At 37.2% G+C, this 25000-nt stretch overlaps 1 protein-coding gene across 1 annotated transcript in view; it reads left to right on the forward strand.

Moving 5' to 3' along the window:
- The window catches only part of LOC135217448 (uncharacterized), a 303493-nt gene that overhangs the window by 19118 nt on the left and 259375 nt on the right, over nt 1-25000 (forward strand). Inside the window, 1 exon segment of the mRNA XM_064253319.1 lies at nt 24502-24658. Within this exon segment, the coding sequence (XP_064109389.1) occupies nt 24502-24658 (157 nt within the window).

Here is a 25000-nt window from a genome sequence, read left to right on the forward strand (position 1 = left end):
GCCTAAGAGAGAAACCTAAGTGTGACACCTTAGAGAGACATCTTAGAGTCAGGCGACTTAGAGAAATACCTAAAAGAGACACGAGAGACACCTAAAAGAGACACCTACGAGAGAAGCCTAAAAGAGACACCCACGAGAGGCGCCGAAGAGAGACACCTAAAAGAGACACCTAAGAGGGACGCCTAACAGAGACACTAAGATAAACACTTTAGAGAGATCCCTAAGAGACACCTACGAGGACACTTTAGAGAAACCCCTTAGAGACACCTACGAGAGACACTTTAGAGAGACCCCTTAGAGACACCTACGAGAGACACTTTAGAGAGACCCCCTAAGAGACACCTTCGAGAGACCCCTAAGAGAGATTCTACCTTAGAGAGCAACGTAGACCATGAACAATATTAAAAAAATTTGAGCCGTAGATTCGAGAGCCTCCTTTACTCTCGGTCTCAGGCCGCCGCCATTTTTTTTTTCTACCGCCGTCGGCGTTAGCGATTGGCCGTTTCTGTGACGCCAGATATTTAACGTATTCAGTCAGTCAATCAGCCTTTCAAGGTTTCGTGCAGCCCTGTTTTTTAAGGACTTAACGCCATTGATAATCTGCGATCTTAATTTCTTTTTTGAATTTTGTGAAGTTATGTATGTAAATGTTTAATAAAGACGTCATACCATTGAAAATTAGTTTGCATGCACAACTAGTAGTTTTTAATTACCCAATTTAGAATAAAATAAATATATATTATTATATATATATATAATATCTAATATATTTCTATATATCTCATATATATATATATAGTTATATACATATATCTATATATAATATATAATATATACACACACATTTAGTTCAAGTAGATATAGAAAATTGAAAAAAAAACTTTCATCTTTTAGATATTTTTGGAAATTGGTTCACAAATATTAATTTAATTTAGTTATTTTTATTTCTCTGCCCATGAATGTGAGGTCGTCGCCGTTGTTTCTCAGTAGATGAAATATATGTAAAAATATGAAATAATATGTAACCTACATAAGTTGTTGGGGAGTGACTGCAATAATTGTATATCGGGAGATAATCCTGTTATAAGGAAAGTATATCAATTTACAGATATTATTGGAAAATGAGTCTAATGCTATGAGTTAGAACCACATCTCGTATCTTGAATTAATATAGTTTTTTTTATTGATTTTTGCTGTTGCTATTATGTATTTGGTATTCGTTCTGTAAGATCGGTACATTAGATTAACCAGGATTTTTTTTTACTTTAAAGAGATAAAAGTGAAATCTCTCTCTCTCTCTCTCTCTCTCTCTCTCTCTCTCTCTCTCATATCTTAACTTTTCCAAGATGGCTGAGAATTCACTCTTCATAAAGGCTTGTACAGGACATTGTACTGCAATAATCCCTTCCTCCCCACTCTCTCTCTCTCTCTCTCTCTCTCTCTCTCTCTCTCTCTCTCTCTCTCTCTCTCTCTCTCTCCACTGGTGATCTTTAAGACATATCCTAGGTATGATGAATTAACTTAAAAAAAAAATAAATCCGTCTTAAATCGTATACACGTCGATTTGCACATCCTTCCTTATCTCCGTATTTATAGTTTTATTGCAATTTCCTCCATTTCCTCCCTCTCGTCGCTTACCCATTACATATGCGATTATCGCCCCCTTTTTAATCGGGATTATTGAGAGAGAGAGAGAGAGAGAGAGAGAGAGAGAGAGAGAGAGAGAGAGAGAAACTTATTGCACCCGCCGTTTTCCTGATCTCAGAAATGTCTTTATTATTACCCGATTATGAGACCGTTTTGTTCATAATAGTTATTGAGATTACGTTCCTCCCTCCGCTGCCGAAGATACTCCAGAATTCCAGTCTGGTGGGAGTCTCTCTCTCTCTCTCTCTCTCTCTCTCTCTCTCTCTCTCTCTCTCTCTCTCTCTCTCACTTTACTTCGCTTCTCAAGATGCCTGAGAATTCTCACTTCTTAAAGGACTGTACAGAACGCTGTAATGCAACAATCCCTTCCTCCTCCCTCTCTCTCTCTCTCTCTCTCTCTCTCTCTGCTCTCTCTCGCCTTGTCGGATTGCTTAAGATATCCGCTTAATCCCTGCAATATCCTCGCCGTGCTTCTCTCGTCTCGATCCCCCTCTCTGTTAAAGACTCGATGCACATTCCTTATTAACCCATTTCTTCGTTTTTTTCTTTTTCTCCCCGTCGTATTTTTTCTTCTTTTATTTCTTTTTATATTCTTTCCTGAAGGAAATACAAATGCACCCGTCAAATATTTCTAGGATTAACCATTTTTTACACATTAGGGAAAATGGGAATGCTGGATTCCTCCCTTTTTAATGGGGGTAAAGTGGCTGTTTAATGGGGTTGACAAGGGGGCTACTGCTCTCGCTTCACCCGGGGGCCTGCCGGATTAAAAAAGGGAGGGTGTTTGCTGGCTTCATATAAGGGGTTGTTTGCTGGCTTTGTGTAGAGGGTTGTTAGCCGTCCTCCCGCTCTGTAAGGAGTTGTTTGCTAGTTTCATCTGAAGGGTGTTTGCCTGCTACTTTTAAAGGGTTGTTTCCTAGACTCGTGTAAACGTTGTTTTCTAGCTTCTTTTAAAGGGTGTTAGCTGGCTGCTTGGAAAGGGTGTTTGCCCCCTCCCGCCTGTCAAGGGTTGTTTGCCGCCCGCCTGCCACTAGAGGGTTTTTTGCTAGCTTCGTGTAAAGGGCTGTTTCTTAGCCGCGTGTAAGGGGTGTTTGCCGCCCGCTCGCATGTAAAGAGTTGTTTGTTAGCTATTTGTTTGTGAATAGATTTGCTAGCTGCCTGTAAAGGGTTGTTGCTAGCTGTATGTTTATAAAAAGTTTTTACTAGTTACGTGGGAAGGGTGGTTTTCTAGCAGTTTGTTAGTGAAGAGCTTTTGCTAGCTGCTTGGAATGGGTTGTTTGCTAGCTCCATGCAAAGCTTGTTTTACTACTAGTGCTTGCTACAGGCAATGACAATGTAGCACTTTTATTTTCAGTGGTATAAACAACTTCATTACTTGCTCCATACAATGGCTTCCTGGGCGGTCAAGTCAAAGACAATGTAGCCTCTTCACGAGATGGTCTGACTGCTTTTCGTCTTTCCAGTAGATCAGCTGCTATTCTGTAAAACAGGAAAAAACTAATCTTCCACATAGTAAGATCGTCCCTGTTAGGCTGTTAGCGGTCATATACAACCGATTGTCATATCAAATTATTTCATTCTTTCATAGCGGCGATTTTTTTTTTTTTTTTTTTTTTTGCATAGTTACTGTGATGTATGTTCATTTGTTTTTTTATAGTTTACACTCATATCTCAGGTGATGTATAATATATACGTATATCACTGCAATATCATTAGTTACTGGTTTGTTAATTTATTTTTTTCTTTTCTAATTACTGATATCTTCTTTCTGTCTTTCCTAATACCTCCTGTTATCTTTTAAACGAAGACCACATTCTTTTGAAGTTTGAATTTCAAGTCAGTGGTCCCCGTGGGTTTGTTCCATGTGCATAGGGTTCATCTTCTGGATAATAATAATAATAATAGTAATAAGTCTCGGCCCTTTCGTTTATTATCGTAATTTTTTTGACAGTGTGGTGGCCTTTTCGGTGTTTTCAGTCCAGATAGAAATAGACAGTGATTTTGAACCTGTGTATTTAGCTGACATCTTGGGTTTAAATCCTAAGTTGTTACCAGTTTATTTTTGAATCTATCGGTATAGAAGTGTGCGGAACGAACCATCGAAGGTTTTTCTTCGTTTATCTCTTATTCTGGGAGTAAGCCTACAAACTACTTTGCTATTGTTGTCGTTGTTCTTGTGTGGGGACAGGAAAGGTCTATGGAGGAGCCTAAAAACGTCTGTAAAAGATATTTTGCGTTGAGTTAATCATAAGGAATTTTAGGACAGGATATTTATGATTTTTTAATTAGATTGAAAATGTAAAAAAAAAAATAAATAACGTGCTTGTTAAGCAGTACATAAAAATTATTTCTAATAGCATATAGCGTATTTGTTTTAATTTTCGTTGGTGAAAGAAGGCTCTATTTTACCGTATTTCAGCACGTTTTAGTTTACGAAAAAAAATAGGAATAAAATGTTTACAACTTATGCGTGAGGGGAAAATCTTGCATGCGCCTCGAGCAAGCTGGAGGTCGGATCACATCTTGTTTATATTGTATAGGTTAATGCTCATGTTTTCCTTTGAGCATGATTGTTCGAGTTATTCTTAAGTATTATTTCCCCAGTAATATAATAATAATGATAATAATAATAATAATATAATAATAATAATAAATAATAATAATAATAATAATAATAATAATAATAATAATAATAATAATAATAATAATAATAATAACATTGTATTATAGTTTTTGTTATCATTGTTAATATTATTATTATTATATTTGTTTCTCATAGGATTACTGTACCACATAGAATATATATAGAACTACCAACCGGAATTTCGTTTGTTTTTATAATCCCTGTTTGCTAGTACATTGGCAACATACACTGGGGAGCCCGACCCGATAATGTAAAAATAACAGTCACAATTATGTGCCGATTTTACTTTGTTTAATTATTATTATTATTATTATTATTATTATTATTATTATTATTATTATTATTGGTCAGGAGGTTTAACCAGTCATGATTAACTGTAATAGTAATAATAATAACTAACCATGACTACTGAAATATTTTCATGCTAAGTTGATACGTTTTCTTTGATGTATTTGTAATTTATAGGGATTTTTCGTTAAACAAATCCTTGGATTTTTCTCTCTTCCTTGGTTAGATACCAATGTACATACATACATACATACATACATATATATATATATATATATATATATATATATATATATATATATATATATATATATATATATTTCCTTATTCAAACCACAGTGTTTGTCACGTCTCTTCTTACGTCATTCACTCGACTCGACGCGATTTCGACTGTGACCCGAATCATGGGGCCAAGATTAGCGCTTATCTCCGCGGAGTAATTAATTTACGGATATTAATGAAAGCGCCGATCCCCGATTTTTTGACCGGCAACCCACACCCCCGCGAACCCCACCCCCGGCGCGACGGTGAGCTATAGCTGTTTTCCGTTTCTTTCGCGTTCATCCGATCCGCCCGACGTATCGTCCGCGGATTCATTCCGGTTTATTTTCGCTCGTTTCGTACGGGGCCGTCGCCGACTATGACTTTTCTCCCTCTTGTCGACGGCAGCGTCGAGTGGGACACTTTCGGCGAAAAGGGACGCGGTCGACGTCGCGAAATGGATGAGGGAAACGATCGACAGCGTCGATAGATCGGTATTGGCTTCGTACATCCATATAGTGTTTAGTAAAGAATGAGTTTCAAGGATTAATGAAAAAGAAGGGTCTGTTTTGGAAGCGTTTCTCAGCGATAGAATTATCATTTGCGCTTTTTTTTTTTATCATGTGAATCACTTGGCGCCCAAGCCAAGTCGTCGGTCGGGGAGGGAAGGTGTTGGTTGGGATAGGGCGCCTTTTGTCTAGTGACTTGACTGATATAATATTATGAAGTCGACAGCCTTTCTCTCTCTCTCTCTCTTGTGATACTTTTTTCTTTTTTCGTTTCTTTTGAGGCGTTTTAGCCAAAACCCGCTATCTACAACACCACCCCCCACCCCTTGCACGGGTACGCCCTTATTACCTGGACTTCTTCCCATGACTTGATACGCTCCTAAGCCAGGTAATCCAGTGCCAAAAGGGCGTATGAGGCAGAGGAAATTCGCAGCGGTTAGTTTGGGCCGGTGGTGGGAACGCCGTTGGGTCTATGTGTTGCTTTGAGGAACAGAAACAAGATATAAACAAAAGCCGTATGTTTCTACGGTTCTTTTTTGTGCTTAGTCTATCATTCATTAATCTGTGTGTGTGTGATGTAACTTTGATTATTGATAGTATTTATAAAACATTTTACTGTCGTTTTTAAAGCATGGCTTCTTCTTGGTGCTTAGGAAATCTTTACAAGGCAACAAGGGACTATCTATAGATAATAATAATTAATAATAATAATAAATAATAATAATAATAATAATAATAATTATTATTATTATTATTATTATTATTATTATTATTATTATTATTATTATTATTAGGACAAGGAGGCCTTCTCTGAGGGCAGTAGCATTGAATACTATAGCTGTTTCAACGGCATTTAATTTATATAGAATCTTCTCAATTCTTCTTATTATCTTTTTCTCGTCAGCATGTAGCTGGTGTATCAGGTTTCCTAAGGACATATAAAGATTTCAGTTGTCTTAGGTTTATTCGACACGTTAGAGGAATAAAACCTAAGACAACTGAAATCTTTATATGTCCTTAGGAACCCTAATACACCAGCTACATGCTGACGAGAAAAAGATAATAAGAAGAATTGAGAAGATTCTGTATAAATTACATGCCGTTGAAACAGTTAAAATATCCATTATTATTATTATTATTATTATTATTATTATTATTATTATTATTATTATTATTATTATTATTGATAAGCAGTTAACACCTTAAGTGCGGACGTTGCTTAATTGCTCAGTGAAACTAGGAAAATTTCGTAGTTAAATTATACTTGCTTTATATTGAGTTCAATTACATTTATTTTGTACTGCGTTAAATTATGCTTGTTTTATATTGGATTAGATTATATGTATTTTGTATTGCGTTAAATTATACTTGTTTCATATTGAGTTCAATTATACTTGTTTTATATTGGGTTAAATTATGTTTATTGTTGCCTTAAATTGCACATGTTTTATATTGAGTTAAATTACCCTTATATTATATTGGGTTCAATTATACTTATTAAAAAGTACTTCTTTTATATTGGGTAATATATTTATTTTGTATCAAGTTAAATTATACTTGTTTTATATTGGGTCAAATAATACGTGTTTTACCTTCGGTTAAATAATATTTATTTTACATTAGGATAAATTACACCTATTTTACATTGGGATAAATTACACCTATTTTACATTGGGATAAATTACACCTATTTTACACATGGTTAAATCATATTTCTGTTATATTGGGTTAAATTGTACTTATTTTATATTAGGTTGAATTACGATTATTTTCTATTGAGTTAAATCGCACTAATTTTATACTGGGGTTAATTACACTTGTATTAGCTCATTAGCGAGGCATCGCTTAATTTTATTATAGCTTCATTTTCCACGCATTTCGATATCGTCCTTGTTTTTATAAATACAGTTTGATGCAGTGTCACTAATAACCAAATCATAAACTACGGTATCTATATTAGGCCGTTAATAGCGCCCCCTCCCCCCCTCAGGCATTGGAAAGAAGAAACTTGTACGAAATTAATGGGCATTAGTTTAATATCGCTTGAAACTTTTCATATATATATATATATATATATATATATATATATATATATATATATATATATATATATATATATATACATTATGTGTGCATGGATACATATAAACCCATCTATTTTGCAAGCGTTTCAACTCATAATGTTTAAATTTGTGTATTAAATCATATTAATGGTAATGATTTTCCGTTAATTCTTCGTCATTTTTTTTTCATTTTTTTTTTTACGTGGACGCGCGTCATTATTATATAGATGGTTGTTTACAGTTACTATTAGCATAGCGCGGCAATAACAGCGACAATGGCAAGAGGGTCGTATATTATCTTCCTTAACCTTGAAAATTTATGTTCTACGAAAAGGTGCCTAATAACTCCTGAAACCCGTTACTCCATTTTCGCTGGATTACCGCGCTATATGTCCTTTACGCCCTGAAACCACTTCAGTTGTCGGAACGTCACCCATCTCCCCTAGACTTCTCTGGCCTCCCTCTCCCTTTATAGTCATCATTTTCCCCATATTCCTTCCCCCACCCCCGCCCTATTTACTCCCCTATCCCCTCCCCCAATTTGTGCCTAATCGGTAGCAATGACACATCGGTGTGGGGATTATTGAGGTGGGGTTTGGGGGAGGGGCGATGCGGAGTTGTGGTTATGAGAGATAGAGGGATAGCCTTAGTTAATCCCGCAATTTGCTATTTTTTAAGATTTTTTATTTTGTTTTAAGTTATTTTTTGGTTTTTTATTTTTATTTATTTATTTATTTATTTATTTATAGAACGCCGATAGATGTCACTGCATATGTTTATTTATTTATTTATTTATTTTTTTTTTTTAAAGCCGGTGGTCTCGGAACCTTAGTGTGTGCTCGGGACGCTAATCAATTCATCCGGAGATTAAAACATCTTTCGGCAGCCCGTGTTAGGATCGGAAAGTGCGATCCTCGGGAGACGTGAAGAAACAGATCATCGAAGGATTAGAGGACGAGAGACAGGGCACTTTTCTGCCGCTTATCCGAATCGGTGTGTTTGTTGGTCGTTGGCGCTGACTTCATCATCGTCGTCGTCATCAACGGACGACTTGCATCAAGAATAAAATTGTCCCAGCGCATCTCTCCATCCTGCGGGAATGCGCAGTGATTTATTATTATTATTATTACTATTTGCGGCTCCTGCAAGATTTCGGATGATCGCCGCCTCCCCCACCCCTTTTTTTCTAGAAAAGGGTCCGCTCCGTCGGGTGGGGCGGTACTTAAACTGGCGTGAGGGCATGCGAGTCGAACAGCTCAAGGGAAGTCACCAAGGTCCGCTAATGCACGGCCCAAGGGAAACGGAGATTAGCTCAGATCCTATTTCGTTATATATATATATATATATATATATATATATATATATATATATATATATGTATATATATATATATATATATATATATATATATATATATATATATATATATATATATATATATATATATATATATATATATATATATATATATATATATATATATATATATATATACATGTATATTATATGTATACTATATAGTCGCTTTCGTTAAATAAATGAAGTTTAATTAACGAAAGTAACATGAAGCTACTTAAGGAAATTCAAGAGAGATAAATCCGTCATCGTGAGTAAACCAAACAAGGGCCGTGGAATTTTTAAATAAATTAATAACAGTTATATGTAGAATCTACTTGGCTACGATGGTGTGAGGATGAGCCTTTTCCACTTCTAATGTATATAGCTGCAAACCACAGTTAAATGTATGTGCTAGAGCGAATAGACTTTTATCCTTCTCGTGGTCAGGTCGGCAACGTGACCTCGTCGGGATTATGGTATCGCGGGTTCGTTTCCCTGCTACCGGACATCATAATTTCTTCATATGTCTGAACTTGGATCTTAAGGCTTTGTAGTGACAAGCGTATCCAAAATAGCGCGAAGAATTCGAGAAATTAAGAGGGCATTGTGGATATGACAATTACACACACACGCACAAACTCACGCACATAAATTATGTGTGCGCGTCCTCACGTGTGTGAATTTCTATGGTTTAATTCAGACCCAATCACCCCGTGTTCTGTGAACCGCCCCTCCAATGAGAGACTCCTGACCCTGATTCCTCCTATACCCAGTGGAAAGGTTTCCAACGCCAGGTGTGTTCCATTTATCAAAGGGCGATTATCCGGCCGAGATTTGAATGAGAAGTTGCTTTTCACAGATTCCTCGCTTTCTTCCTCTTCTTGATTTCGGCCGTGACGCTGTATACCTTCTTGATGTAGCGTCTGGCAATCAGCGCTAAGTGCTGTCGTAATAACTACTCAAGGACCATGAGTTGCGCTAATAAAAAGCAACGTCTTGCTCCGCAGATTAGTCTGCAACTATCTGGTTGATTTCTCCCTTTATAGATGTTGACTTTATAAAAAATTATTGACTGCCACGACGTCTGTTCGGTTTCGGTGATCATCGGGTAGAAAAATTCTTGTGAATCGACTTGAAAAGAAACAGGGACCTCAGAATATATTTTTAAAAATGAGAAACTCGTTATAGGTCAGATTTAGTTCTTTTTCGTTTTGTAATGAAAGAATATTGCTGGTTTAAACAATTATGCATTCAACATGATGGTTAGGCTATTCCTCGGCAGTACAAATCAGAAGGCGTTGAAGAAGACAGCATTAAACATATGTCACTTTATTCTCATTGCAATGAGAATAAAGTGACATATGTTTAATGCTGTCTTTCTTCAACGGCCTTCTGATATCTTATATATATATATATATAATATGTAATATATTCCTATATATAAATATTATACTAATTATAAATTATATATTATATATATATCCGCTAATTAGTAAATCAATAATGGACACTCCCTGTTCAGGAATCCTCTATTCTCTTATCTTATGCCGCTTCGTGTATTTATTTCGGAAAGCTCATCAGCAGACCGTCAAACCCTTCTATGCTTAGTCTGCTAGTGACCTATATATTTTTCATGTACTAGCTCGATGTCAGTAACCTAGATGTTGTGACGCCAGTAGTAGTAACCGTAAATCAATCATACTCAGTTTCATTGGCTATTTCACTGTATTTGTCCAGCACTTTTTAGTTATTGACATCTTTCTCATTCCTGGAACTTCATAAGTATGCGCTCTTTTCAAATATATCGCTTTTCATTCGTTCCACGTACCCAAACCATTTCAAATCACTGATCCAGCATTTCACCTTTGTTAACCATTTTACCGCCTCTAAATATATTAATTGTATTTCTCATTTATTCATTTCTTACAATACTGCGTCCTACAGTATCGCTTCATCTCACCGGCTTCAACCGTCTTATATTTCAATTGCATTCAGTATCGACACATCACTTCTATAAAGGAGAGTTGGCAACTTGGCTTCTATGGCATCCCTAAGGCTCTCTCCAATCTTTGCGTAAATCTAACGTTGATTCATCTCTTAACTCGCAAGAAGTTGAAAGGAAGATCGTAGACACTGAGCTTTCGTTTGTGTGTGTGTGTGTATATATATATATATATATATATATATATATATATATAATATATATATATATTATATTATATATATATATATATATATATATATATATATATATATATACTATATATATAATCTGTGTGTATGTTATTTACTTATATATTCGTATTCATGTATATGTGCTCCTGTGTGTGGTTGTGGTTGTGCTTGTGTAAAGTATTTTAAGCAAATCTATTAATCTACAGATGGATAAGTGGCGGTCAGATTTGTGAGGGCGACGCTACATGAATTACTTTTAGGATCTCGGAGGCGCCCATCCCTCCGAGCTCTCTTTTATGAAATGTGTATACTATATTCACTTTCAGTTTAATTGAAGAAACGCGCGTCCTCCCCGTCTCGTTCATTCTTACAGTCACGGCCGTTTGAGTGTTAATCCAGGATTGTTCTATAGAAAATAATGCCTTTTGTGTTTCTTTCTATTTGTTTTATATAAATGGTTGAAAGGGACGAGTCATATGTGTGACGAGCTTGTGAATTTGTGCCATTTGAGCGCTTGCCGTCGACGCGAGGATTACGTTAATCTAACTCTCCCCCCCCTTTCCCCCCCTTTCCCCCCCCCCCCCCTTTGGCTTTCCCCTTCAGAGAAAAAGAGAAAGGGGAGAAAGGTAAAAAGCGATCACCATAGCAAAACCAAAATCGATTGGCAGGCCGGCGCTAAGGTAGATTAATACAGCAGTGTCATAAATAAGAAATTTTTAACATGTAAGATAAACTAAACAAGGATTTTATATAGAATTCTTATATAGGTTTGCCCAAGGTTTTTTTCTTTTATTTTTCAGCTAAAAAGTTCACCATTCAGTTTTCATTACCACAAGATAAACAGTTAAAAAAAAAAAAAAATGCGCCGAAGTTTCTTCGCGTCATTGGAGTTGTTTTCTGAACATCGTATAATCAAGGCCACCGAAAATAGATCTATCTCTTGGTGGTCTCGGTATAATGCTGTATGAGCCGCGGCCCATTAAATTCTCAGCCGGTCGTGGTGGCCTGTGTTGTTGCGTTCCAGAAGCACTGTCATGGCAAACTTTAACCTTAAATAAAATAATAAAACTACTAAGGCTAGAAGGCTGCAGTTTGTTAAGTTTTGATGATTTGAGGGTGGATGATCAACATATACCAATTTGCAACCCTCTAGCCTCAGAGTTTTTCAGATCTGAGGGAATCCTCGCCAACTGAGCATCATCGAAATGGGGGTTTATTTTTACCAAGGATGGGCCCTTCCCCATTCTCGGCCCCATCAGTTAGCCAAGATCTTAAGAAGGTGTCTTTCCCTTTTATGTAGAGCACACTTTCTTCCTTTGCAGAGTCCCGAAACCAATCATTCCATAGTATTTGGCTGTAGATGGAAAGCTTTCCAAATCGCACCCAGGAGAGTCACAGCAAATACCTAAAGGTGTTCCTCGGTGCCTGAGCGCCTGCCACACTGCACTCTTCAGAAGGTGGTTGTCAGTCACCAATCCTTAAAGGAAACCACATTTCGCATATTTTGTCGCCATGGAACTTACGGGTTTTTACGCCACGCCAGAGGTCGCCACTGCAGTATATGCGAAGTAGGCACGCAATAACAGAAGAAGAAGAAAAATTTTCACTTTTGTAAGATGCATTGAATTTACCTCAAGCCCGACCGTCGCGTTAGAAGCCTCCACCGCCTCTTCCAGGAATGATTTCCTACACAGAACTCGTCCTTCTTGGGTCTGCTACATCAACATTGTCATGATTTCCTCTTCTGCAAGTTGATCATGTCTTTGCTAAAAGCCGAATCATCGTTAATGATCTTGTACAATGTCTTCAAGAAAGTATCCACGAGTCCTTCCCTTCATTTCTTTCTCTCTGTTGTAAAGTAACTTTCAATTTTGTCTTTAGGCCATCACGTAGGTTCTCCGTGTCGGTAGACATTGAGTTATCCCTGTTTTTATAATCGACCCCGGCGCGGCGCCTGGATTCCGGAGCCATTTTCGACTCCGCTGGGGCTGCTCCTGTCTTCAGGAAGTCTTGAGGATTCCTTGGACGTCCAACAGATGACAGAGATATCGAGTAATCCCTCGCCACTTTTTCTAATTGTATGTATGCGTACATATGTAATAATTAATTATACGTAAATAACTAAAGTTCCATCAGAAGAAGGGAATTCCTGTGCAAATTTCGGGGACTCTTTTTAATGGGCCCTGCTGTATAGGACTTAAACTCGATATTCCACTCCTGTATACATTAAAATTTCGTATATTTCACGCTACTGTATTAATCTCATTTAGCTCCGTTCAATTTATTGCTGTGCGACGCTAGTCATAGTGGACGAAGGTTACGGAATCGCGTTTGTCAACCTATTATCATGTCTACAAGATGACTGCATAATGCTACCTTGGCTGAGGTATGCTTTATCCAAGAGATAGTTATTAGTGAAAACTATTTAATTAAAGAAATACGTCAGAGGCTATTATGAATTCGCTTGGTTATGTACACAGAGCGTTCTGGACATGGCCGATAAAATGCTCCTAGGGTCTGGAACGGATATCTGCATTGGTCTGCATTGGGTTCGAAATCGCCGCTGGCTGGAGCTGAATATTTTGCAAGTGGGTTTAGTTGCAGTTGTACCTGAGACACTTGTTTCTCTATGCTGAAACTGCTTAAATAAAACCTGAGACCGGCTCTTCATAGATTGGGGAGGAATGGAGACCATGGGAATGTATATATTACCTGTATTTAGCATCATTAAGGTGGTTTCATATATTATTATTATTATTATTATTATTATTATTATTATTATTATTATTATTATTATTATTATTATTTAGAAGACGATACAGATAATGCATTTCCGTGGTCCCCCAGTCCACAAACCAATGAAGATCTAGCGGCAGGTTTTTTTTTTTTAAGCACTTTCTATATAGTGAAACAGGTGTCTCAGGTACCATTGCAAATAAACCCACGGGCAAAAAAATTCTAGTTGCTAAAATACCTGTAGGTGTAGATGAATTAGAAAGAAAAAAAAAACTAAATTCGCGCACTCTCTCATTGCGAAATTCAGCCATATAACGCCGAGCTTTTGATTTCCATTGCTGCTTATGTTTTCCTATTTCTTATAACATTTATAGTTATAAATAGCATGTTGGATATATCTAGATACTTTATTATTATTATCAAGCCGTCTGCTCAATGATTTAACCGAAGTCAACTGGTGTCGTCCCTTTTAAATAATATTGTACCTTCCTGGGTCTAGACCTTGGTACCTTCAACGTTGTACTAGGCAGGCCAAACGGATCGAGAGGGGAAACATTACTCTAAGAGAACATGAGCGAAAGAGGGAAAAAATGAAGCACAATGGGGGGGCAGACTCCATTGCTGTTTTTGGAGCCACTAAGTGGTTTTGTCTCCTAAGCGCTGAGGCCGCGTGTACGTATGTAAGTCTGCCTAGCCACAGGCATAAACAGATTCTCAGAACTTGTTTCAAGAACCGCGGTCATTACGAGCGTTAAGCTACTCTTTGGGAAGCATTTTCCTCCCCATGAAAGAATATGCGAGTTTGTGCACACACGTAAGTGAGCAATCATCAGCTGCCCTGGTTTTGTATCGAAAAGTTGTTTTTGGGGAGTTACAAGAATGGGAGTCTGAATCGGGTATGCAGTGTGTGTGTGTATATATATATATATATATATATATATATATATGATAATATATATATATATAACATATATATAATATATATATATATATATATATATATAATATATAATGTAATGAAATAAATAATATAGTTGAAAGGTATTATTATTATTCTATTATATTATTCTTAGTATAATGAAATAAATATATAGCTGAAAGGTATTATTATTATTATTATTATTATTATTATTATTTTATTATTATTATTATTATTATTATTATTATTATTATCATTATTATTATTATTTTAAGGAGTTGTCGTCTTGTACTATTTTTCTCTTACGTATTTAGAAACAAATCTAAAAATCGTTCATAATATTATCATTGGTGATCGGCGCTTATATTTTTTCAACGCCTTTCGAGTTGTAATGAAATTTATCTCGTGTTCACGAATCGAACTGACCAATAAGTTTCCAAAGCAGTGCTGTGCGTACAAGGTGGTCCCCTTCAAATTTTCGTCGTCACATCTTGTCAGGTTTTCTTGTTAGTCTGTTAAAGGAAACTTCAAAATTTTCCGTTCTCTGCCAATGACTATTCACTTGCGTTGAGAGATGATTTTTATTTAGTACCTGTGCTTTTTGAGGTCCCTATATCCCTTGCCGCCACCCGCCACCCCCCCCCCCCCCCCACCCATCACAGTTTTGCTTTTTACCGTTAGGGGGGGACAAGTGATTTCTTTAATTGTTCAAGCATGTCGTTGACGCATTCGACTGGAGTAATCACTGGTGAGCCACGTAGTTATTGGTTATTTATTTTGATTTATCTGAAGATTATGTCAAAAATATATGGTCAAGTAAAGGATCTTTTGGAGTATAATAATACAAAATTATATGTGAAAGAGAAATATTATCTTTTTTTTTCTCTCTCAAATGCATGAAATGTCTTATAAACACGCTATATTATCCACATCTCTCACTGTATCTCTTTCGAATATATCCATGTAGATCATCAGCTTTGATCACTGAGATCCTAAATGTTTGTAAGAGTATATAGATCTCTCATTAATTCTCCCGGGTTTGATGACTTAACGTCAATCGACGGAATTGTCCGTCACTGCCCCGAGGCAAATTCCTGCCGAGACGTGCGCTGGTATTGCCAATGCTTTTTTTTTGCCATGCCACTAGGTTAGGTTGAGTTAGGAAGAAAGGGTAGGTTAGGTTAGGGTGTGGGAAATATAATGGGATTATTTTCAAGAAAATTCTGTGGTTAGTTTTCAACATATGGCGTCCCGCTTTTTTCAGGGAAAGGTCCCGGGAAAATATTGTTCGGAATATTGAAGACGAATCGTGATTTCAGAGAAGATATCTGAAGTATTCAGATCATGACTTACGCTGCGGTAAATACGAGAAAACACGCCTTAGAGGTCTTATACAACAAATTTCAAGATTTAACGCGCTTGTTTATTATTAGTTTTCTTTTTTGACAGTAGTATTGTACTTCTTTTGGTTCTTAATGCTTAGCGCTAAACTCTTTATATATACAGAAAGATATAAAGAGTACATTAATTTATTCCTTTTTTTTAATAAGCGAGATCTCTTCTTTCTCCTTTTTCTTTTAGCTCCTCTTACTTCCTCCTGATGAGCGCCATATTCTTGGGAAGCTGGAATTTCAAGTCAGTGGCCCCTGTTCCATCTGAACAGGTTTCATCTTCTGAATAATAATAATAATAATAATAATAATAATAATAATAATAATAATAATAATAATAATAATAAATTAGGCGATCTTTTCAGATGTGATGCTCAGATACCGCCAGTTCTTTATCTCAGCGAATCGGTCGCCTCTGTAGGTCAGGTTGAGATCTTGCGTTATGTTTTGCAATCGTATACATTTGCTTCATCACCGTCATCATCGTCATCGGCGCTTTTACTTGAACTTTTTACCGATTCGGCCAATTGGGTTTAGTTGTGAAGGCGGATGTCTGTCCTCTTTCCGTTTCCAGGGATTTCCTGAGGTTTCTCACTGGTCTTCCTCCTCCTGCCACTTCCATCATCTACTGCTTTTCTGATTAACTCTTGCGCATTCCTTCTCGTCATGTTATTATTATTTTCGTTGGGAAAAACTCTATCACGAGAGTATATATAATGTTCTAAGGAGTCCATAGTAATAAAAAAAAATTTTAAGAGTTCGTGTATAATTTAAAACCCTTTATAAAGCTATCGAACCCAGGGAAGGGTTCGAAAGCTTTATAAAGTGTTTTTAAATTATACACGAACTCTTAACATTTTTCATTACTGTAGACTTCTTAGAAGTTTATATTTTTTATTATTTTTTTCAGAGATGAACCGTCTTCATAGGGTACCAAGCGCACCGCAAGGGCCATTGCCTTGAAATTCAAGCTTCTAAAGGATACGGTTTTCATTTGAAAGAAGAGACCAATAATTATTAATATAGAAGGACCTCTTTTAAATAGTGATTCCCACCCTCCCCCTCCCCCCAGGATTTTCGGGGGTCGTTATCTAGGACTAATATTTCTTGGGGGTCATTATCTTTGTGATATTTACAGTCTTTTGTTTATGTTTTTATTGTGATCCCCAACGGGCTCGCGTTAAACGCACCGCAAAGGCGGATACGTACCGGGTTTCAACCCGTTGGGGTCACATTGATCTAGGAAAGATCCGAAATGAAAAAAAGAGATAACCATTTAATGAATATATTATATATACATAATATATATATATCATATATAATATATAATAGATATATATATATATATATATATATATATATATGTATATATAAAATTGTTAGTCAATTTTTAAAATGGACGGAGAATTGTTTTTAGCGTAGCAGTGCGTTGCATCTTCGCTTGAACCTTTGAAGTTCCAAGTGCCCAACATCGTCAGGGAGGCTGTTCCACAGTCCAACGGTTTGGGCAGTGAAGGACCTCTGGACCTTAGAAGTTCGACGGCGAGGCACATTAAATTTTATTGGTGCTGGTGTTCAGGGAATCCAGTCGCTTTCGGCAAGAAAGGAGGATCGGGTTCGGGGATCTCAGCATTTGATATCTGTCTATTTGTCTACCGCTAGACACACGGCATTTCCAGACAATTCCCACATTCATCATCACGCTATCGCAATTTACTCTGAATCTCAAAATTCTTTAGTCACTCCTATTCAAGATCCTTCCCATTTTGTTTGTCGGCGCTCATGATTTCGTTGCATAAAGTGTCACGGGCCTCATGTTAGTGCGATATTTTTAATTACCTGTAGTCAGGTGATTTATGTCCTTTTTTCATTCTTGCTTCAGCTGCTAGTTTCCTCATGACTGTGATAGAGGCTGGAGTTATGGCAAGGTGATTCAAGTGAACTCCCTTAGAAATCATGTTCACCAGTGAATAGCATTTCTGAATAATATTCAGCATCTGGACTGATTTTCGAAAGAAAAGAGTCTCATATGACTATGAGGAGACAAGGGTGAGCGCGTCTCGATTGAAGGGTCTGGCTCAGAGCAAAGTGTTGCGTAGATTATTTGTTAAGAATTGGAGCCCTGTAGGAGGGAAGTGCCGTCAGTGCACCTCACGTGGTGCAGCGTAGGTATTACTTAAGGGTCTTTGCAGCGTCCCTTCGGCCCCTAACTGTAACCTCTTTCTTTCCTTTTACCGTACCTCTATTCGTATTCTTTCTTCCACCTGACTTTCCAGGCTCTCTTAACAATTGTTGCATAGTGCAGCTGGGAGGGATTCCTCCAGCTGCACCTTTCAAACCTTCTTGCTGTCAATTTCCTTGTCAGCGCTGAATGGTCTCATAGGTCCCAGCTCTTGGACTTAGACCTAAATTTCTGTATTCTATTCTTAAGAATTGGAGAAAATCGTCATGTGGCACAAAATCGCCAAAGACTATATCATTAAATTTATGCAAAATTGTCATAAACTATTTCATTATAAATTGGGAAAATCCTTATCGAAGTCGCTGAGATATTTGTTGTTCGAGTACGTGTGGAGTTTGGGAACCTATGTGACCATCATTTTTTGAGAGGCATTAGGATCATTCCCTTCATTATTTTCTTGTTATGTAAAGAATTCTCGTAACAGTTGAAGTGTGAAGGGATTATTATAGGTTAACGATTCATTCATTAGCTCGCATTGCATTTTGTCACGTGACCTGCAGTAAGCCAGTTATTATTATTATTATTATTATTTTTATTATTATTATTATATTATTATTATTATTATTATTATTATTATTATTATTGAATTAAGGAACCTCCGTAACGAGGCTATAATAATGACAATTAAAAGCCATAGTAGTGTTGAAAATATATCTTTGTATAAGGTTAGAAATTACTAGGAGAGACTTTTGGATACTCCTCAGTATCCCTCTCAGTCGTCTTTAGTAGGCCTGAATAGGGATACGGAGCAGTATCCGAAGTCTCTCCTAGTAAATTTTAACATTGTACGAAAATATATTTTTTCACACTACTGTGGCTTTTGATTATTATTATTATTATTATTATTATTATTATTATTATTATTATTATTATTAATAATAATCTCCAAGCAAAATTACTCATCGCTAAAATTCACTTTGGGATAATACCGACTTTAGTTATGCCAACTAGACGATTTGTAGAAGATAATAAGTGCTTATGTTTATAATATCGGCTACAATGAGTAATTTTGATAATCTCAAGTTCTAATAAAACGTTAAATCTTTTTTAAAAACTATTTTTGTTAGTCGTCCTTATCATGTTTTTATTGTTTTCCGATTCCGATTTGTTTTGAAAGCGGACGGAGGAGCGGTTTGATTTTATTATTATTATTATTATTATTATTATTATTATTATTATTATTATTATTATTATTATTATTATTCAGGGTACTAGAACCACACCCCTTCTCTGGCTCATAACTTATGCAAGGTATGTGCCTACGCCTCTTGGCATTCATTGGCGGTCACCCATCTAAAAACTGATCCGGACCCAGCGTCATTTAACGCCCGTAGAGTTCGAGGATAAGCAGTGTAGCGTATTTCAATCTGTAGGAATTCATTTACTGAACAACTAAGTATTGCAGAATTCTTATAACCACAGCAGACACACGAACGTTAAATGTGACGATTACTATATTTGCCGAGAAACCTTCGGGAGGTCTTAAAATAGGAGGTATTTTGGTATTGTGGTATTTTGATACGAATCGTAGCTGAGAATTCGTCGTTGGAGACAAATTGGTTTGGGAGATATGAATTGTTCACAGAAATAAACTCCATATTATCCACGAAGATTGGCATGATTTAAAGTAGGTTATCCCATGAGGCAGTGGTTTCCAACCTGTGGGGCGCGCCCCCCTGGGGGAGCTCGAAGGGCTGCCAAGGGGGGCGCCAATGCTTGATGAAGGGGATAATTATATCTGAAAACTATTAATTATGATGGAATACTGAGAAAATATCTCAGATATAAATATAAAATTTAGTTGTCTAAATATATAAACTATTTCAAATTCTATATTAAGAAAGAACTAATATATTTATAAATATATATATATATATATATATATATTATATATATATATTTATTATATATCTATATTATATATATATATATATATGTATATATATTATATATATATATATATATATATATATATATATATATATATATATATATATATATATATATCATATATATATTATAGAAATTGTGAATTATTGACATGTGCCGACTATGCCAGTAAAATAAATTACAGCATTTAAGGAAAGGGGGGGATTGCCTAGAGAATGTGCCATTCAATGAAAGGGGGCGAGAATTAGAAAAGGTTGGAAACCACTGTCGTAAGGGGTTAGTGTCGTCAGTACACCTCACGTATGGTCCACTGTAGGCATTATTTTAAGGTTCTTTGCCACGTCCCTTCGGCCCCCAGCTGTCACCCCTTTCACTCCTTTTGCAGTACCTCTGTTCATGTTCTTTCTTCAGTCGTTTACTTTCCACACTTTTCTGACAATTGTTTCATAGGGCATCTGCGAAGTTTTCTATCTGTTTCACCTTTATAGCCTTTTAATATAAATTTTTAATTCAGCGCTGAATGACCTCATAGGTCCCAGCTCTTGGGCTTCGGTTTAGATTAATATATTCTGTCCTCTTAAAGTAGGTTCTGTTTAAATGACCTCTATATTTGGTTTCTTTTAAATAAAACACAAAAAAGTCACAGCCACCATCATCCTTTATGCCTAACCAGAAGGCTCATCAGCAGTTCTTTGAACCCGGTACAGGCTGCTCCTTTTACCCTATCTTGCACACCCGCTTTACCGCTTATTAACCTTTCTATGCCTTCCTTTCCTTTTCAGCAGCCTCTTATCGTCCGTTTTTCCGGCTAATATACTCATGATACATCCTTTCACTTCCCCCTAAAGTTATTTTTACCATTCAACACATCTGCACGTTCCTCTTCATCTCATCAGCGTCAGTGTTATTTCCATTCGCATTCAGCATCCACACTTTACATCCATAAAGCAATAGGCTCACCTAAGGGCTCAACAATACCCCACATATATTCCTACCATTAGGTCTGTTGTTATTATTATTATTATTATTATTGTCGAGGGGTGGTTGTCAGTGCTCGTACTTTATATAATTAATTTCAACGTTTAATTGTAGTTATTGAAGACGGCTTCTAATTCTGCAAAGACTTTTTCCTTGGAGCCTCTGTTTGACGTCATCGGGACTCTTTACTCGACGTTTCACTTAAGACGTTATTGCCGAGGCTTTTCCTATGGGGGATTTCGGTCGGGGGATAATGACGATGGTATAACTCTTGTCATGATCCCGAATCCCCCGACGAATATATTACACAGATTTCAACTGCAAATGCCGGAGACAAAGACGTCTTTGTAAAGCAGTCACACAATCCCCTTTACGGAGCATTTCTTTGACAAAGGATCGAGCCTCAAAAGAAGATTTGTCTAAGAAATCGGAGCCATGAAGGTTGTCGAAGGTTCTCTTTTGCCTGTTGGTTGAGGCGCGGTGCAAGGGATTAGTTAGTACCTTTGAGGGGCTGTGGTCAAAACGTGACGACATTTGTAGAATAGTTAAATTGAACTATAGATCTTGAGAAGCTTGATTCTGGATATAGTTAGGTTTTTAGTATATATATATATATATTTATATATATATATATATATATATATATATATATATTATATATATATATACGAGCGTGTGTATGTAAATTTAATGAGACAACCAGAATAGTTATTGTATCTGCCCTGTTCCACATGGACCAAAGGGAAATAACCAATTGTTTAATTCGTCTAAGCAATCTGACGTCTTCTTCTTCTTCTTCTTCTTCTTTCTTTGCCCATTTCCAAATCGGGGTCGCTGTTTCCTATCAGCCTTCTCCACCCTCCTCTATCCAGTTGGTAAGCATTCTGATGTCACAGCAGCTAAAATCATCAAAGAAAATTAAAAAAAAAAACTCACGCGGGAAAAGAAAACGACAATCATCACAGCATGGTAAAAGTTATGGAATAGGGCACGTAAACACAAAAGGCGTTTTAAAGTAGTCATTAAAACAAAAAAAAAATTGTGATTACGGGTCCGCAATACACAAAGAAAACTGTCATCTATAGGTTATGGGTTGAGTCGGTAGAGCAGCGGACTGAACATGGTCGACAGTGCACAAGTCGAGATTAGCCTAAACCTCTTAAGTAAGGTTACCGAACTTAAAATGAGAGAGAGAGAGAGAGAGAGAGAGAGAGAGAGAGAGAGAGAGAGAGATGGGGAAGAACTCCCTTTGAAGAGATTCCCATTATTTTGCAGGTCATTTCGGTTGTTCAATCCTGTCCTTAGCAACATGCCGATGTCCTTTGCTTTTGCATTAAGCTTGAAATATCATTGTAAAAGGTCTTAGCCATGACTCTACTCATTATTATATTAATATACTCCATATGATGATGCCTCAAGAATAATGCAAATCTTTCATCGGGAATATTCAGTTCAATTCATGTTGATAATCATACTTGTTTTCCATTGAAAGGGTTGAAAGTCGCTGGGTCATAGTCTTTATCTTGTTATTCAAGACCATGCCCTATATGAATGCCCTGGTCTGTACTATTAGCGTTAAACTGCGCTTTTTGTCTAGATTAAAACGTTTTAAAGGGGGTCTTTGGCGGGGGCTCTAGTATCAGTCTTTATCGACCTTAAAATCATGCGTGTTATCTCAGCATTATGTGTACCACATAATGCCATTTCAGTGGTGATACTTATTTGTCATAATAGCCCAAGGATATTTCAGATCAGTATGTCTGTGGAAGTTGAGAGAGAGAGAGAGAGAGAGAGAGAGAGAGAGAGAGAGAGAGAGAGAGAGAGAGAGAGATCTGTAATTGCAAGATTTCTAACAGTTCGATTTTGTCCAATAAAAACATCCATTACTCAAGTTAGACCTGCGATAAGTCACTCGTAATATATGTTTAAACACGAAGTTCTCACTTACTTGAAGAGTAAGTGATTGATTTATTAATGATCTGAATATTAGATCATTAATAAATCAAAGCTTATCCAATCTCAAAAATCACCGTTCGTATGTTTTTTCTTTTCTCAGGCTAGATATTAACGCTCATACTAGGTTTACCCCCTCAGGTTCAGTATAGGCTCTATAATTTTCCCAATAGGCTAGTTACTTCTCATCAGGCTCGAAAATTTCCTTACAGGCTTGATTTTCCCTTTAGACTTGATCGCGCCCCCGCCCCCCATGTTTGATTTTTCCCGTTAAGCCCGGCATTTCCCCTTAAGCTTGATAATTACCCTCAGATATTTCCGTTGATGCTCTATATTTCCCTTTAAGCTTGATAATTCCTCCCAGTCCTGATATTTCCCCTTAGACTTAATATTTCCCCTCAGTTTTGGTACTTCCCTTAGGCTTAAGGCGTCATATTTCCCCTTTGGCTTGATAATACCCCTCAGTCTTGATTTTTCACTTTAGGCTCGATAATTCCCCTCAGTGTTGATATTTCCCCATAGGTTTAATATTTCCCCTTAGGCTCGATAATTCCCTTCAGTCTTGATATTTCCCCATAGGTTTAATATTTCCCCTTAGGCTCGATAATTCCCCTCAGTCTTGATTTTTCACTTTAGGCTGGATATTTCCCCTAAGGCTTGATAATTTCCCTACAGGTTTGACTATTCCTTTTAGACTTGACATTTTCCTCGTAGGCTCGATAATTCCCCTCAGTCTTGATTTTTCACTTTATGCTCGATAATTCCTCTGTCTTGATATTTCCCCTAAGGCTTAATATTTCCCGTTAAACTTGACAATTACCCTCAGTCTTGATTTTTCACTGTCGGCTGGATTTTTCCCCTAAGGCTTGATAATTTCCCTACAGGTTTGACTATTCCTTTTAGACTTGACAATTTCCTCGTAGGCTCGATAGTTCCCCTCAGTCTTGATTTCACTTTCGACTCGATATTTCCCCTTAGACTGTCATTCCCCTCACGCTCATATTATCCATTTAGTAAGATGCGTCGCCCTTCTCCCGATGTTATCCTAAGGCGCGATCATTTCCTTCTGGCTTTTTTTTCCCTTGGACTCGTTCTTCCTCTTAGCCTCGGTATTTCCCCTCTCGCGGCGGTCACCGACCGCTATTCCGTCTCGTCCATCGCGTGACTGCCCGAGGCGCCGGTAGGAGCCCGCTGAGGAGATGCAGCAGCAGCAGCAGAAGGAAATTTGCAATTACGAGGAGACCCGTAAATTTTCCCTATGAGCATGTCGCTCAGATACCCGACTGAAAATAGCGATGTACAGCGGGCGAATATCTATGTTTCTGTTGTTGAAAGGGTTTAATACATCCAAGCTACTTTTAGGCCACATTCCTTCGCCTCTCCTCTCCTAATTGATTAAACGACCTGAGAAATATGTGACTTGATTTGACTTTGATTTCCCCTTTTTCTTTTCTCCCACTTCCACAGCGAGAAGGCAGCGCCGAGAGAACCAATGGGCGAGCTGAAGAAGATGTGACGTCACGGGAACCCAACGCACACTTGACCAATGGGAACTCGCCCAATAGACAGTCCCCTGTGCTATTGGCCAGAGACCCGGACGAGAGTCCCAAGCCCTTATCTATAGGTGAGTACATTATCCTAGAGTGACAGTATGCCTAAATGTTATTCCTCGTGATTTGCCAGTTATAGGAAGCTGGGTTTGGTTTACTTGTAATTAATCGGAATGCTTCGACGGAGATGATGGTTCGTTACCTGGAGGGACTGAAGACGCTGAGGTGTCCTCCGGTTTAGGGTCGTTTTTCAGTAGTACCTAAACCCTCCCGTTCTTGGTGACGTTAAGAGAAAGAAAGATGGATTTCTATCAGTTTAGTTATTATTTTACAGATGCGTCGCCCAATCTCAGACTTGACTTCGCGGTGACTCGAGTTCAGAATCAAGGCTTTGACGTTTGAATTTCGTATCGATC

Source organism: Macrobrachium nipponense, chromosome 7 (genome assembly GCF_015104395.2).
Source record: "Macrobrachium nipponense isolate FS-2020 chromosome 7, ASM1510439v2, whole genome shotgun sequence".
In the NCBI taxonomy this organism is placed as follows: domain Eukaryota; kingdom Metazoa; phylum Arthropoda; class Malacostraca; order Decapoda; family Palaemonidae; genus Macrobrachium; species Macrobrachium nipponense.